At 38.0% G+C, this 13,405-nt stretch overlaps 1 protein-coding gene across 1 annotated transcript in view; it reads right to left on the bottom strand.

Moving 5' to 3' along the window:
- The window catches only part of LOC117435363 (ras suppressor protein 1-like), a 53,926-nt gene extending 40,549 nt beyond the window's left edge, over positions 1 to 13,377 (bottom strand). The window contains exons 1-3 of the mRNA XM_034058456.3: positions 13,012 to 13,377; positions 12,717 to 12,828; positions 8,811 to 8,861 (exon numbers count right to left, since the gene is read on the bottom strand). Coding sequence (XP_033914347.1) covers positions 8,811 to 8,861; positions 12,717 to 12,825 — 160 coding nt within the window. The 5' untranslated portion in view covers positions 12,826 to 12,828; positions 13,012 to 13,377. The remainder of the gene's footprint in view (positions 1 to 8,810; positions 8,862 to 12,716; positions 12,829 to 13,011) is intronic.
- Positions 13,378 to 13,405: the final 28 nt, after the last annotated feature.

Raw genomic sequence — 13,405 nt, 5'->3', positions numbered from 1 at the left:
AATGACAAATATTATGTATATATATATATTATATATATATATATATATATATATATATATATATATATATACATACATATACACACACACACACACACACACACACATTTCCAAGAGATATTGGCATAAACTTCTGAAAACTGAAAACATGAAATGATGACAATAAAATAAAAGTGCTAACAGATAGCAAGGTTTGAATAGTTTCAAAAGATGATGCTTTACAATTACTAAATATTTTAATGACTCATCATACATCTCAGAAACAACAGGTTTTCATTAGCATGATAAAGCAATGTTAGGTCAAATTCATTGAAGCTGCTGAAATAAAAAAAAAAAATCTGCATGACAGTATGTTAGCATCTAATTAGTGAAACACTTTATAATACATCAATTTAATTCATAATACAAATGTATTGAAAAACGGCACAGTCAGGGGGGGTTAAAATATCTACACAGCTTTAAAAAGATGCCACGTGTTTCAGGAGTGATGCAGCACTACAGGCCATTGAGTTTCACTGACTCGCTCGGTAGATCAGCTTAGACGGCACGGGAAATTAAAAATAAAAAACTCAAACTATCTCTTACTTACCCTAAATAAAATGCCACAGAAACTGAAGCAACAGTCGAATCTATTTGCATTTGGATCTGGAAAATCCACATCTGGCCAACTCCATGAAAACGAGAATGTAAATGAAGATGAGGAGGAGTTAATTTAATATTTTAGTCATCTTATTGAAAAATAAAGAAATGTATCCGCTTCCCTGGATTTTTTAAATATATTTATCTTCCTTGGCATTTGATTAATATAGTTCTATTTCCTAGCATTTTATGTATATAGTTCTCTGGTATTTTATGTATATACTTGACTCACTGGTCTTTTATGCACACAATAAATAGTTCCCTGGAATTGTATGTAGTTAGTTCTCTGGCACATCGATTGTATAGTTTCCCTCCCACAATTTAATAAATAAACACAATAAATTATTGTCCCCGTTTGAAAATGTTGACCACCATAAAAGTTCACTTGGCACCAGGTTTTGAAAGCTAGTGGCCAAATTACCAACAGCATACAAAGTGGTTCCTAAGATATAGTCATCAATAGCTCAGCTAATCACCAGGATGTGGAATGTCTTGTAACAAAACGTCTTACAGTCAAAAACAAAAATACATTTCAAGAATCACAGTACAAGTATTAATACAATTAAGAGCAAGATAAAAAAAAATGACTTCGGTTCTAGCAAGTACAAGTATGACAAAATACGATTCAATACGATATTAATGCTGGAAATTCAAGCACCCAAGGCTCCCCAGAGTTGCAATAAACTAAACTAAACTTTCCATATTAAATTAGTATGTACATGAAGAGGCTCTTTGAATCCACTGTTAAAGTGGTGATGTCTCCTTGCTTGAAGAGGTACACTCGAAGTACGAATGCCAATTACTACATTTGCTGCACGGCTTATTGTTTTGGAAGCAGCTGATTAAGAATTCACAACACTGTACTAAAGGATTAAAATAACCGTTCTTGTGCTTTGATTCAGGTAACAAGGCAGGCCATTTCAATTAACTGTGGCGGATCAGTCAAGCACAGAGATTTAAAGAGAAGATAAGAATGAAAGAGTGTTGCACAGCTTAGTTAATGAGACAAAGAGGGGGAAAAAAGAAAGAATTAGCAAGCAACTGATTTCAAAAAAGCTTTTGATGTATCAGGCAATATATCTGGACAACAAGCTAAGACACAAAATAAGCTCATTTCAAGTGTAGTTAATACAGAAGAACAATATTTGGATTGAAAAAAAAAAAAAAATTTGCTATTTGGCCAAAACATATCATTAAAATAAATCAAACTGACATCTATATTAATACTTAGTTGTGAGGTGAATTATTTCACAATCCTAAAAAATATTCAGTAACTCACCATCATACTGTAGGCCAGCTTCATTAGAGGCTGAACAACAACAGCAAAAAGGCTAACCTGATTCCTTCTCATTTATGGTACTGCTTTAAGCTTTAGGGCACAAGTTAAATACAGGCTGTGGTTTACAGATTTTGCAAGTAAGCTTTAATGGAAACAAGGAGAGTTTATACTTATTCATGCACATGCGATCTACATGCATTAGCTCTAGTCTGTGGTCCTTAGTTATAACCTTCTTCAAAACTGCTGGGACCCTTATTATATTCCATTGACATGAACCGGGGGTAGCTCAGATTGAACTGTTAAGTGTAAATTCCAGTTTACAGCTGCATCTCCCTTAGGGTACAAACATTTCATGCTCTCAGAGGATATTAACCTTGCTGGCTGGCTGGCTGGCACTATCAGAGCAGTTCTCCAGACAGAAGGTGAGCTATTAAATCCCAAATTGAACTGTAGCACTGAGGTGTAAATCCTTAATCTCTGGACACAGCAGTTCAAGCCAAATGAATAAAGGTTATCATATTTTGCTTCTGGGACAGTCACATTCTAAAACATAGAGCTGTATTTGAATGCAAAGGGAAAGGGAAATTGGAGGTGCGAGCTGATGAAACATTCATTCTAAATCTTTGTGGTTCCGTCCTTGCAGTAAAGACCATACTGAAATCACACATCACCTGGGCACTACAATCATTGTAAAATAAAATGACAATTTATATGAAATTCAACAACAGATGGATGACAAAGCTATTGTCAGAATGGGGACCGAGAACCAGATAACAGTAAGGTGGGAAAATGTGATACAGAAATGTGTGAGCATATGATGGACTGGTATTATCAAGAGCAGGAAAATCAGGAAGGAAGTGGTCAAGACTTTCTATCCAGCTGCAGACCGATAGCAGCTGATAATCCTGCTGCTTCTGAAGAATGCACGTTCCATATTAAGAGTGTAGAGGCATATTGCAACTTAAATATGCTGTATAGATCCTGCAATGTATTTGTATAACCTACTCTTGCTTTTAGGTAAGACTGTAGGAGAAAATCTGGATTTTGTTTTTTAAACATTTTAGCACTGTGAGTTCCTTTAACAGCTGTTATTGCCAAGATCATTTACTTCAAACAGTTAGGAAGGGTTCAGTAATATTTTAGTGAGTACCACCACCATTCTGCCTTTCTGAGCTCTTCTTTGTTCACAATAGTTTCTTCTGAATGCTGACTGGTATTCACAAAACACAAGCATGTATAGGTTACAAGCAGGATTTTTAGTCGCTAAATGACAAAATCATGAAACAGTGGATCACCAAGTGTGTTTGATGTAAAAGGGTTCTTCAGATATCGAAATGCATTGAAATGATAAGTACCGGTAGTTGTGTAGCCTTGTGCGAGTAGTGCTGACGGGGTACTGCACCCACAGCAATACTAGAAAACATGTTAAATACTGCAGTTGACCTGTTAAACACCTCATTCACTTGTGCAACCTTTTAAACAGCATCTAAGCATTACAATTATATTACCAAACTGGTTCAATTGGTGATTAAGAATGGACAATTTAAATATGTAAAATAATACATTTAAAAATATGTTGTACATATTTATATAAAGAGACAAGCTGGTTGAAAACAATATATAATTTGGAAAAAACTCATGACCCAATCACGAGGGCTGAACGAAGCTCTGAAGTAAGTAATAACACTCGAGAAGGAGGGCCAATCTTGTACTACCACACACACGTTTATTTGTGTTAAGGGGCTTATACAATGTCTTAGTGTTGCTTTACAACTTAAAGTGCTTTTGTTTTCTCAGTGTGTGAGGAGGCTGTGTTCCAGATGGTCAGGGCTGGGGTCAATTCCCATTCCCTTTTAATCAATTCCAAGTCCTAAATTGGAATCAGAATTGATTAAAAGGGAATGGACATTAGAATTGGGAATTGATTTTAAAAAGGAACTGACCCCAACCCTGCAGACGGTGTGGTTATAATGACATATTTACATGGTCAGTACGAGCCATGACTTCAAGGGATTATATTGAGCTTATGAAATGGCTCAATATTATTATGAAACTGTGATTTTACCGATTAGAATGACATGACATCCAAAGCAATTGCTGTAACCACATGACACTGGAATGTTAGCAGCCAATCAGGACACAGGAAATGTCCAAGCCATTTTATACATTCCTATACTGTAGTGTCAACTTGGTAAGGGCAGCTCTTACAAGTCAATAGCCCTGAGCTGCATACCAACAATGGGATTTCGATGCAAACTAATCTAATCTAATCTAATATGAAAGAAACAGAAATATTTTTCACAAAAGTCAGTGCTTTCAATTTTGTACTCAGTAATAATAATAACCAAGTTGGATTAAACTATTACAATAAACACAAAGTTTTAAGTGTAGATCTAAATTAACACGACTTCCACGGTCTACGAAACAATCCCATTGGCAAGAACAATCCACTTAGAAAAAAGAAAGGTAATGGTAGTAAAAAAACAACCGCTTTGGAGTTACAGCACGTTCTTAAGGGAGCAGAGTTTACAGTAATCATCTAGAAAAGCTCCCGTACAACATGCAATAAAAAGCTTTGTCTGTTGCTGGCTATTAATGTTAGCCTTTAGGTGTAATTCGGTGGATGACGTAGAGGGCTCTCTCCTGCTTTGCGCTGTTTTTTCTTATCCTATATCCTTTTCTTTAGCCAGTCTTACCTTCCCTCCGTGGCGTCCTGCCCGGTAGTGTCCGCTGATCTCTTCCGGGTGGAAGCTGATCCCAGTTCAGCCTCATTTAGTATTTCCAGCCAATCACACAATGCAGCGCTCACCTCATCAATTATTAGGGCATGGCCAGCGCTGCTGCACGTATGTTATTGGCTGCCCCTCCTGTCTATCTCTCTCTTTTTCTACTTTAACCCAGCACTATTTCCGCTTCCTTTTCTGTGTTTGTTTATTGTTCCTCCTCCTCCCCACCTCTGCTCCTTTCTATAACGCACTGTCCGCACAGGGCTCCCACTGGGGGGGAAGTGAGTCTCACTCCCCCAGCTGTCCGGGTCGGCCTCAACCACTGCCGTACGGCTGTTCCTCGCCGGCCTGAGGGGACCCCCGGTCACATCCTATGCTGCTGCTTATGCGCTAAGTCTTCCAGGCCTCAACCTTGCTGTCCCATCTCCTCTCTTCCATTTCAGGTCCAGGACCATTTCAGCCCCCTCATGCAGTAGGCTGTGCCTCCACCTGCCGAACGGGCCCCGACTGAGGGGGAGGGGGGGTTTCTCTGTTTTCGTCTCTCCTAAACGGACCCGAGACACTTTTCCTAAGCTCTCCACGCCGCCCAGCTGCCAGCTTAGCTGCCTGAGGATGCTGCACCGAGTTGCGAAGGATCTGTCCTTTTGTGCCGTTCGTCCCCTTCCTGTCTCTTGCTCCACTAAACACTCAGCAGCCAGAGGATGCTGCCTGACCCGTCGGGAGCGAGAGTCAGATTTGTTGTATGTTATGTGTCTAAACTTTGCTCTCTCTCTCTCTCACTTTTACGTCACCCAGCAGTCGGAGGATGCTGCCTGACCCGGCGGAAAGTGTTTATATCTAATCATTTGCTCTTCTCGTGTCTCCCTCTCTACGTCTCCCAGCAGCCAGAGGATGCTGCCTGACCCGACGAGAAGGGAAAACTCTTCGTCCCTCTATCTCGTCCTGCTATCAGTATCTAATCTCAATGTTACTAAGCACCATTCCCAAACTCCATCCCTCAATCTCGCCATTCCTCTCAAACTCGTCTCACTCTTAAACTCTTAAATCTCTCGCCCCTCTCAAGCCTCCTAAGCAACCGGAGAAATCCTCTCATCTTGTCTCATTCTTAATATCTCACTCCCAATTTCACCTCCTATCAAGCCCTCGTAGGCAACCAGTGAATTATTATTAAAGTGTAGGGGACCCATTTATTGATTCACTAGGATTCCATTTTAGTTACTTGAAAGTGAACAAAAACAAAGCATCTCCGGTAGCATATGTGTCATGAAGTAATATAGAAATGTCGGTATCATTAATCTAATCACCTGCCTGTCCAGAAATTAAAAACACAGTGTGGCAGCGGAAAGGTTCATTTTCACTGGACACCACCTATAATGCAACTTCATTGAGAGAATCATAGAATGTAGGATTGTAAAGATGCTATCTGAAAGCTAGTGAGCTATATTGTTAAGAATGTGGCACCGAAACGGTTAATATTCACTGGACACCACCTGTAGGTAAGCACAGCTATGATCCACACTTAATCCAAGGATAAATCAAGTAGCAAACATTTCAGACGGAGCCTTCTGCAGTGTATTGCAATGATGAAGGCACTACCCAAAATCTTTTTCTACTTGTTTTACTTAAGAATATTGTATTTTTTTTTTTTGTTTTAAGTTTCCCAGCTGCACTGAAGAGCTATTATGATTCCCTAGGCGTAAAATAACTGTTTTCAAAAAGAAATAAAGGTGCTGCATATTGTTTTCATTGGGCAAAGGAAAGCACACAACATGAACGGGATGAAACAGATTGCTCTTTCTAGTCAAAGCATTGCGTGCCAGGGAAGGACAGATTCTTTCTGGCCAAGACATGGGAAAAGGTCTGCATTGAAGTAAGCAGCATTTCATCCAATGAGTGACCTTTAAAACAGACAAAAGTAGTAAAGGTCAAAGATCGAAAATTGGCAAGGGAAAATATGTGCTGTACAAATGTGAGGAACGCGGCATGTGTACAAAGAAACCATTTTCTAATTACATGCAGTTTCATGGATTTAATCCGACTGCTTTAAAAGTTTCCAGACAAAATGCAGGTGTTTTTGTTTTTTCATTGTGTGATGAGGCTGTGTTTCAGACCGCATGGCTGTGCAGACATATTTATGTGGTTTGGAATCCTTTACAGCCAATCATATCAGTTTGTTAACTTAAGCCATTTTCTAAATAAGCAATAAGACATGAGAAGGCATGGTTTGTACTGATACAACCCATAATTTAGAAGCGTTGTGAGGCATGAGGCACCGATTAAAAAAAAAAAACACCTCAATATTCTTATGCAAGACAAGAGGGGAGATGTGCTGTAACACAGCATGTGTACAAAGAAAGCATGTTCTAAATACATCCAGTTTCATGGATGCACTGAGCACTGCATTGACATTCTAGATTCAAAGTGGTTCAATAATAAAACAGTCCAATAATGTGCTCAAAATGTTAGTTAGTTATACTTTCTCTGCAATAAAGTAGAGGGATATGGCTGTTAAAGAAAGCAGCATTAGCAGCCATGGGTCTAGTTTAATTGATCCAAACGGTGGCGGATCTTTGTAGCTCTGCCCTTCAACTCCCTTATTAACAGAAGTAAATACAATAAAAATACACTGGAATATCAAAACTAGAGTTTTATACAGAGCATGTTATTAAAACAGGAATTTCAATGGATAAAATAAAGAAAGACATTTAAATAAGTGTGCACTAAACCGTAGACAGTTCTCTCAGTGTTAGGATTCTACCCACATAGCTGTAAACAGTGTTGTGGAACAGTTTTGAAGTCTTCCTGCTCTTCACGTTGATCCCAGTGTATTCATACAAATCAATCAATCAAGTTGGTTAATTAGTTACTGTTGTCTCACAGCAATCCATCACTAAAATGGCACAAGATATGACATTGTGTCTGCTGTTGTAAATAGATGTTTATTGGGCAATACAAAAAAAAAACCTGCTGAATAATAACAATGGAATAAGTGGTTCTCTTGATCTGTATGTAGAAATCTAAGGGTGACACACAAAGTGCGTTCATATAACCCCATCTGCATCTCCACTGAGATGAAGTTCTATGCTCAGATACATGAAAGGTTTGCTTTCTAGTTTCTATTTAGTTTTTTTTTTTTTTTCTGGAAAGTCTATGGTGTGCAATTCATTGTAAAGTACCAGAAGGTACTGTAGGCAAAGACAAATCAGATCGAATTTGACATACAGCAGGTGACTGTGATAACAATGAATTTGGATAATTGTATAAATAACAAATGAATATGTGCAAAATATTGATGATCTGACTGTTGCAAACAGATTTGTAAATATGGTGCTTCATGAAGCTGGTTTCCTTTCCTACATATCGATTGTATGTACATCCCAACCTTTATAGAAAGTAGGCATGTCACAACATATGATAATGATGACTGCAGTTTGGCTTTGTTTCACTGTAGATAAGTGTAATATCGCACACATAGTAGGGAAGTGCTAGGCAGAATCATTTTTTTTTTAAATTACTTATTGTGCACATGATTTTAAACCAATTATTTTAAGATACTCAAGTGATTAATTGCAAGTAACTGCGACTTGACTAAAAACAGTGGCAAGAGTACCCTCATGTGGTCAACATAAATTTAACACACCTGAAAACTTGTTTTTATTATGAAACAGAAAAGCACTAATATGTGTTATGTCTCATTACAATAACACTATTGTGATAATTCATTTATAGCCATTAAATACTGCAGTACACAACTCAAATGTAAAACCTCAGTCTGATAGTCTCCTGTGTCACTAGCATACTTTACAGTCTGTCTTACGATGAGCATACAAGGAGATTAGTCTTCCAAGTGGATAAAAACTCAGATTTTATACAAGCGATGGAGTCAAGTACAGTGACGGTCATAGCTATTATATGGCAAGTGTTTTAGTCTTTCTTTATTTAAGGTTGTACATTTAAAAAAAAAAAAGTATGTCAAGTACTACTTGCGCTCCGAGTCTCGCTTTAACTGAATCAGTCATTCGTCTTGCTGGCGGCTGCTGTCACCGTGTTGCATTATAGCAGAATAAAAGGATTTGAAATCCCAGCCAACGTGAATGCTGAGAGATTCTACTTGTTAAATAATTAAATACAGTATCTTTACATAGATACATTACACAAACACTTACTTGTGAGTTTGTTGTGACTAAGTACCAGCTGGGTGATGTTAGACAATGTATCTGCAAAACAAAAATAGTGGAGAAGAACTTAGTAATGAAGCTGAATTACAAAGACAAAGTTTTGAGTCGCTTGCAAACAGAAAGGTAAGCCTTTTATGCTGTGGTTACCTATTCAAGAACACCAGGATATTAGCAAACAAGAGGTTTAATAGGGTTAAATGGTGAATAAATTCCCACCCCCAGACATTTTCATTGAAGTCAACAGCTTTGCAGCAGAATACAAACTCTGAAACTTGTCATATTTGTATAGCAATAGCTAATGATTATATATTATATATTATATATATATATACACAGGGCCTTGCAAAAGTATTCAGACCCCTGACCAATTCTCTCATATTACTGAATTACAAATGGTACATTGAAATTTCGTTCTGTTTGATATTTTATTTTAAAACACTGAAACTCAAAATCAATTATTGTAAGGTGACATTGGTTTTATGTTGGGAAATATTTTCAAGAAAAATAAAAAAATGAAATATCTTGCTTGCATAAGTATTCAACCCCCACACATTAATATTTGGTAGAGCCACCTTTCACTGCAATAACAGCTTTAAGTCTTTTGTGGTAAGTATGTACCAGCTTTGCACACAGTGTCGGAGTGATTTTGGCCCATTCTTCTTGGCAGATTTGCTCCAGGTTGTTCAGGTTGGTTGGACGACGCTTGTGGACCGCAATTTTCAAATAGTGCCACAGATTCTCAATGGGATGGAGATCAAGACTTTGACTGGGCCACTGTAGGACATTCACCTTTTTGTTCTTGAGCCACTCCAATGTTGCTTTGGCCTTGTGCTTGGGATCATTGTCCTGCTGAAAGGTGAATTTCCTCCCAAGCTTCAGTTTTTTAGCAGACTGAAGCAGGTTCTCTTGCAGTATTTCCCTGTATTTTGCTCCATCCATTCTTCCTTCCTTTTAACAAGATGCCCAGTCCCTGCTGATGAGAAGCATCCCCACAGCATGATGCTGCCACCACCATACTTCACTGTAGGGATGGTGTGTCTTGAGGCATGGGCAGTGTTAGGTTTGCGCCACACATAGCGCTTTGAGTTTTGGCCAAAAGGCTCTATCTTGGTGTCATCTGCCCACAAAACCTTTTCCCACATCGCAGCTGGGTCACTCTCATGCTTTCTGGCAAATTCCAGACATGCTTTCAGATGGTACTTTTTGAGTAACGGCTTCTTTCTTGCCACCCTCCCATACAGGCCAGTGTTATGCAGAGCTCTTGATATGGTTGACTGGTGCACCATTACTCCACTCCCAGCCACTGAACTCTGTAGCTCCTTCAAAGTGATTGTTGGCCTCTCTGTGGCTTCACTCACAAGTCTCCTTCTTGTTTGAGCGCTGAGTTTTGAGGGACAGCCTTTTCTTGGCAGTGCCTGGGTGGTGTGATGCAGCTTCCACTTCCTGATTATTGATCCAACTGTGCTCACTGGGATATCCAAACACTTGGATATTATTTTGTACCCTTTCCCTAATCTATGCATTTGTATTACTTTATCTCTAACTTCTGTAGAATGCTCTTTGGTCTTCATTTTCCTTCAGATTCACAGCCTGACCAATGATCCTTCAACAGTGGGGTTTGTATCCAGAAAATGTGACAGCAACTTTAATGGTTCACAGGTGGAGGCCAATGGTAAGGTAATTGTGTCCTCGTTACGGCAATTTCTTTTATCGGTGTAAGCTGGGAGCTTCCACAGCACAGCGGTTGAATACTTATGCAAGCAAGATATTTCGGTTTTTTATTTTTCTTAAAAATATTTCCCAACATAAAACCAATGTCACCTTACAATAATTGATTTTGAGTTTCAGTGTTTTAAAATAAAATATCAAACATAACGAAATTTCAATGTACCATTTGTAATTCAGTAATATGGAGAGAATTGGTCAGGGGTCTGCATACTTTTGCAAGGCACTGTATATATAAAATGTTTTTTTTTTTCTTTTTTTAATATGTTGGCTAAGAGGAGTAGATTTTTTCTCTGAATTTCAGCTTTATGGCTATAAGTACACTTTTTCTGAAAAATGTCAAATATAATTGAGTGCAACAGTATATAGATACATTCCTCTCCACAGTGGGCTACCTCCACATTCAAGTGTAAATAAGGCAGAAGCTGTAGTTCAAGCCCGAGTAACTCATACAAACATCCAGTTTATAATTAGATATAACCAACAACCTATTTTACAGAAGAAGAAAAAATGGTTTGAAAAAAATTGTAAAAAGTTATGTCACATTATCACAGATTACATTTTTTTACATCTAAAAATTCTCCACCATTTACTCCACACATATACCAAATGCTTGATCAAATTCCAATTTGAACGGTGCTCATCTTTAATGCACATTGTAGACTGGTTCATTGTGTAGCCAGCGCTGTTTTGTTGTAATATGAGGTGCAGCACTCACTCACTTCAAAACTCCAGAACAGTGCTTTGGGGCAATAGCAGAGAACCCACTGTTTGGACAGTAATACAAAGTAAAATCCCCAATAAACACAGCATTTTGAGCTAGAGGGAGAAACGCACCAAAAGACAGCCCAACTTAAAACAGTTTTTTTTTAAAAACCTGTGCACTGTGAGAGATGCTTAGTAAAGCAGATTCCCACTATCCAGCTCTCCAAATTTCAGAAAAATACGTGTAATAAAAAACTGAAGTGTCACTACTCCTTTAGGCAAAAAATAAATACATTAAAAATAACAATGGAAGCCTCATATTTTACAGGTGACGTTGGCATATTTATGGTAATATTACGTTACAAGTTTAAACAGTACTGTAGTAGTAGAATTTTGGATTTGACAATTGTATTTTTCAAAAAAATATTTAAATCAGCGATCACAGAAGCAGTAGAAACATTAAAGAAAAGCAAACTTTCCATAAATCAAGCCCAATATAATTAGTATCCTGATGATGCACACCAATAGAAGACTACACGGTGATATGATTCAAGCATTCAAAATCCTAAAAGGTATAGACAATGTCGACCCAGGGGTCTTTTTCGACCTGAAAAAAGAAACAAGGACCAGGGGTCACAAATGGAGATTAGATAAAAGGGCATTCAGAACAGAAAATAGCAGGCCCTTTTTTACACAGAGAATGGTGAGGGTCTGGAACCAACTCCCCAGTAATGTTGTTGAAGCTGACACCCTGGGATCCTTCAAGAAGCTGCTTGATGAGATTCTGGGATCAAGAAGCTGCTTGATGAGATTCTGGGATCAATAAGCTACTAACAACCAAACGAGCAAGATGGTTTGTAAACTTTCTTATGTTCTAATACAGTAGTCTGTACTGTTTTATTTAGAATGTAGTGCATGTTTAATGATGATCTCCATTATAGCTTGTTAAATACATGCAATTGTGGGCAGCAGTGTGGAGTAGTGGTTAGGGCTCTGGACTCCAGACCGGAGGGTCATGGGTTCAATCCCCAGTGGGGGACACTACTGTTGTACCCTTGAGCAAGGTACTTTACCTAAAATTGCTCCAGTAAAACCCCACTGTATAAATGGGTAATTGTATGTAAAAAATAATGTGTAAAAAAATAATGTGATATCTTGTAAAAATTGTAAGTCGCCCTGGATAAGGGCGTCTGCTAAGAAATAAATAATAATAATAATTGTATTTTCTTTATAGTGAATAAGTTGCTTGTAGCAAAGGGGCCATGCATTGTAAGTGTAAGGTAGATTACCCCGCACCAAATCTTTTAGTCACAGTATAGAAATTACAATACAGCAGTTAAAAGTGCATACAGTACGAGGGAGCTAGTCATTCGTTCACATGCTGCACGTTACCGGTGGTGAGCATTTTAATATTCTATTTTTGCCCGCACTAGAATAAAAATACAAACGCAAATAAGTACTTACAAAGTCCCGAGATATCCAGCATATTAGAGATGCTTCTGTCACACATATCCACCTCAGTCAGGTTCTTTTCCCTGGTTTCTTCCACGATTTTCTTCAACGACTTCGACATTTTCTGTATCAAAATTGCAGAGGTTAAAACCTAAATGGTCAGAAACTATTTATCAATCGGCCAATGTATTGCAAAACTAGTGGATGCATTAAGGCTACATTAAAGTTGACAGAAGTTTCATAGCGGTATTATTAGTAATTGCTACATAAATGCAGTTAGCTACTATTTATTAAAAGTAAAACTAACCTTTTGTCAGATTTGAAAAAGGTGACAAAGTAAAATATTTAGTAAGTTAAAATAATAATGTATTTTTTTTATATAAACCGTAAGAAAACTCTTCCCCAGGCAGCTAAAAAATAAAAAACAGAAGAGCACACCCAACAGGAAGTGAGTGTGTGTGTTGTAAAAATGTCCACATTCCGTAAAAGGAAACTTCCTCGGGAGAACCCAGAGGCGGCTGCGAATTAGGAATGCCGAGAATTATTTTCCCAAAGGCTGCAATCAGATCCACAGACCCCTATGTATCCTGGTGAATTTGCCTGGAGAAAAGGAGCTTGATCCAATTGAAAAAAATAAAATAAAATCTCCGAAGAATATTTACATTAGCAAAAGGGCAATTTTTATGGAGGAAGTTGCTACA

Source organism: Acipenser ruthenus, chromosome 3, assembly GCF_902713425.1.
Source record: "Acipenser ruthenus chromosome 3, fAciRut3.2 maternal haplotype, whole genome shotgun sequence".
Classification (NCBI taxonomy): Eukaryota; Metazoa; Chordata; class Actinopteri; order Acipenseriformes; family Acipenseridae; genus Acipenser; species Acipenser ruthenus.
Note: the sequence above shows the minus strand (reverse complement) of the source record. Positions and strands in the feature narration are given on the sequence as shown.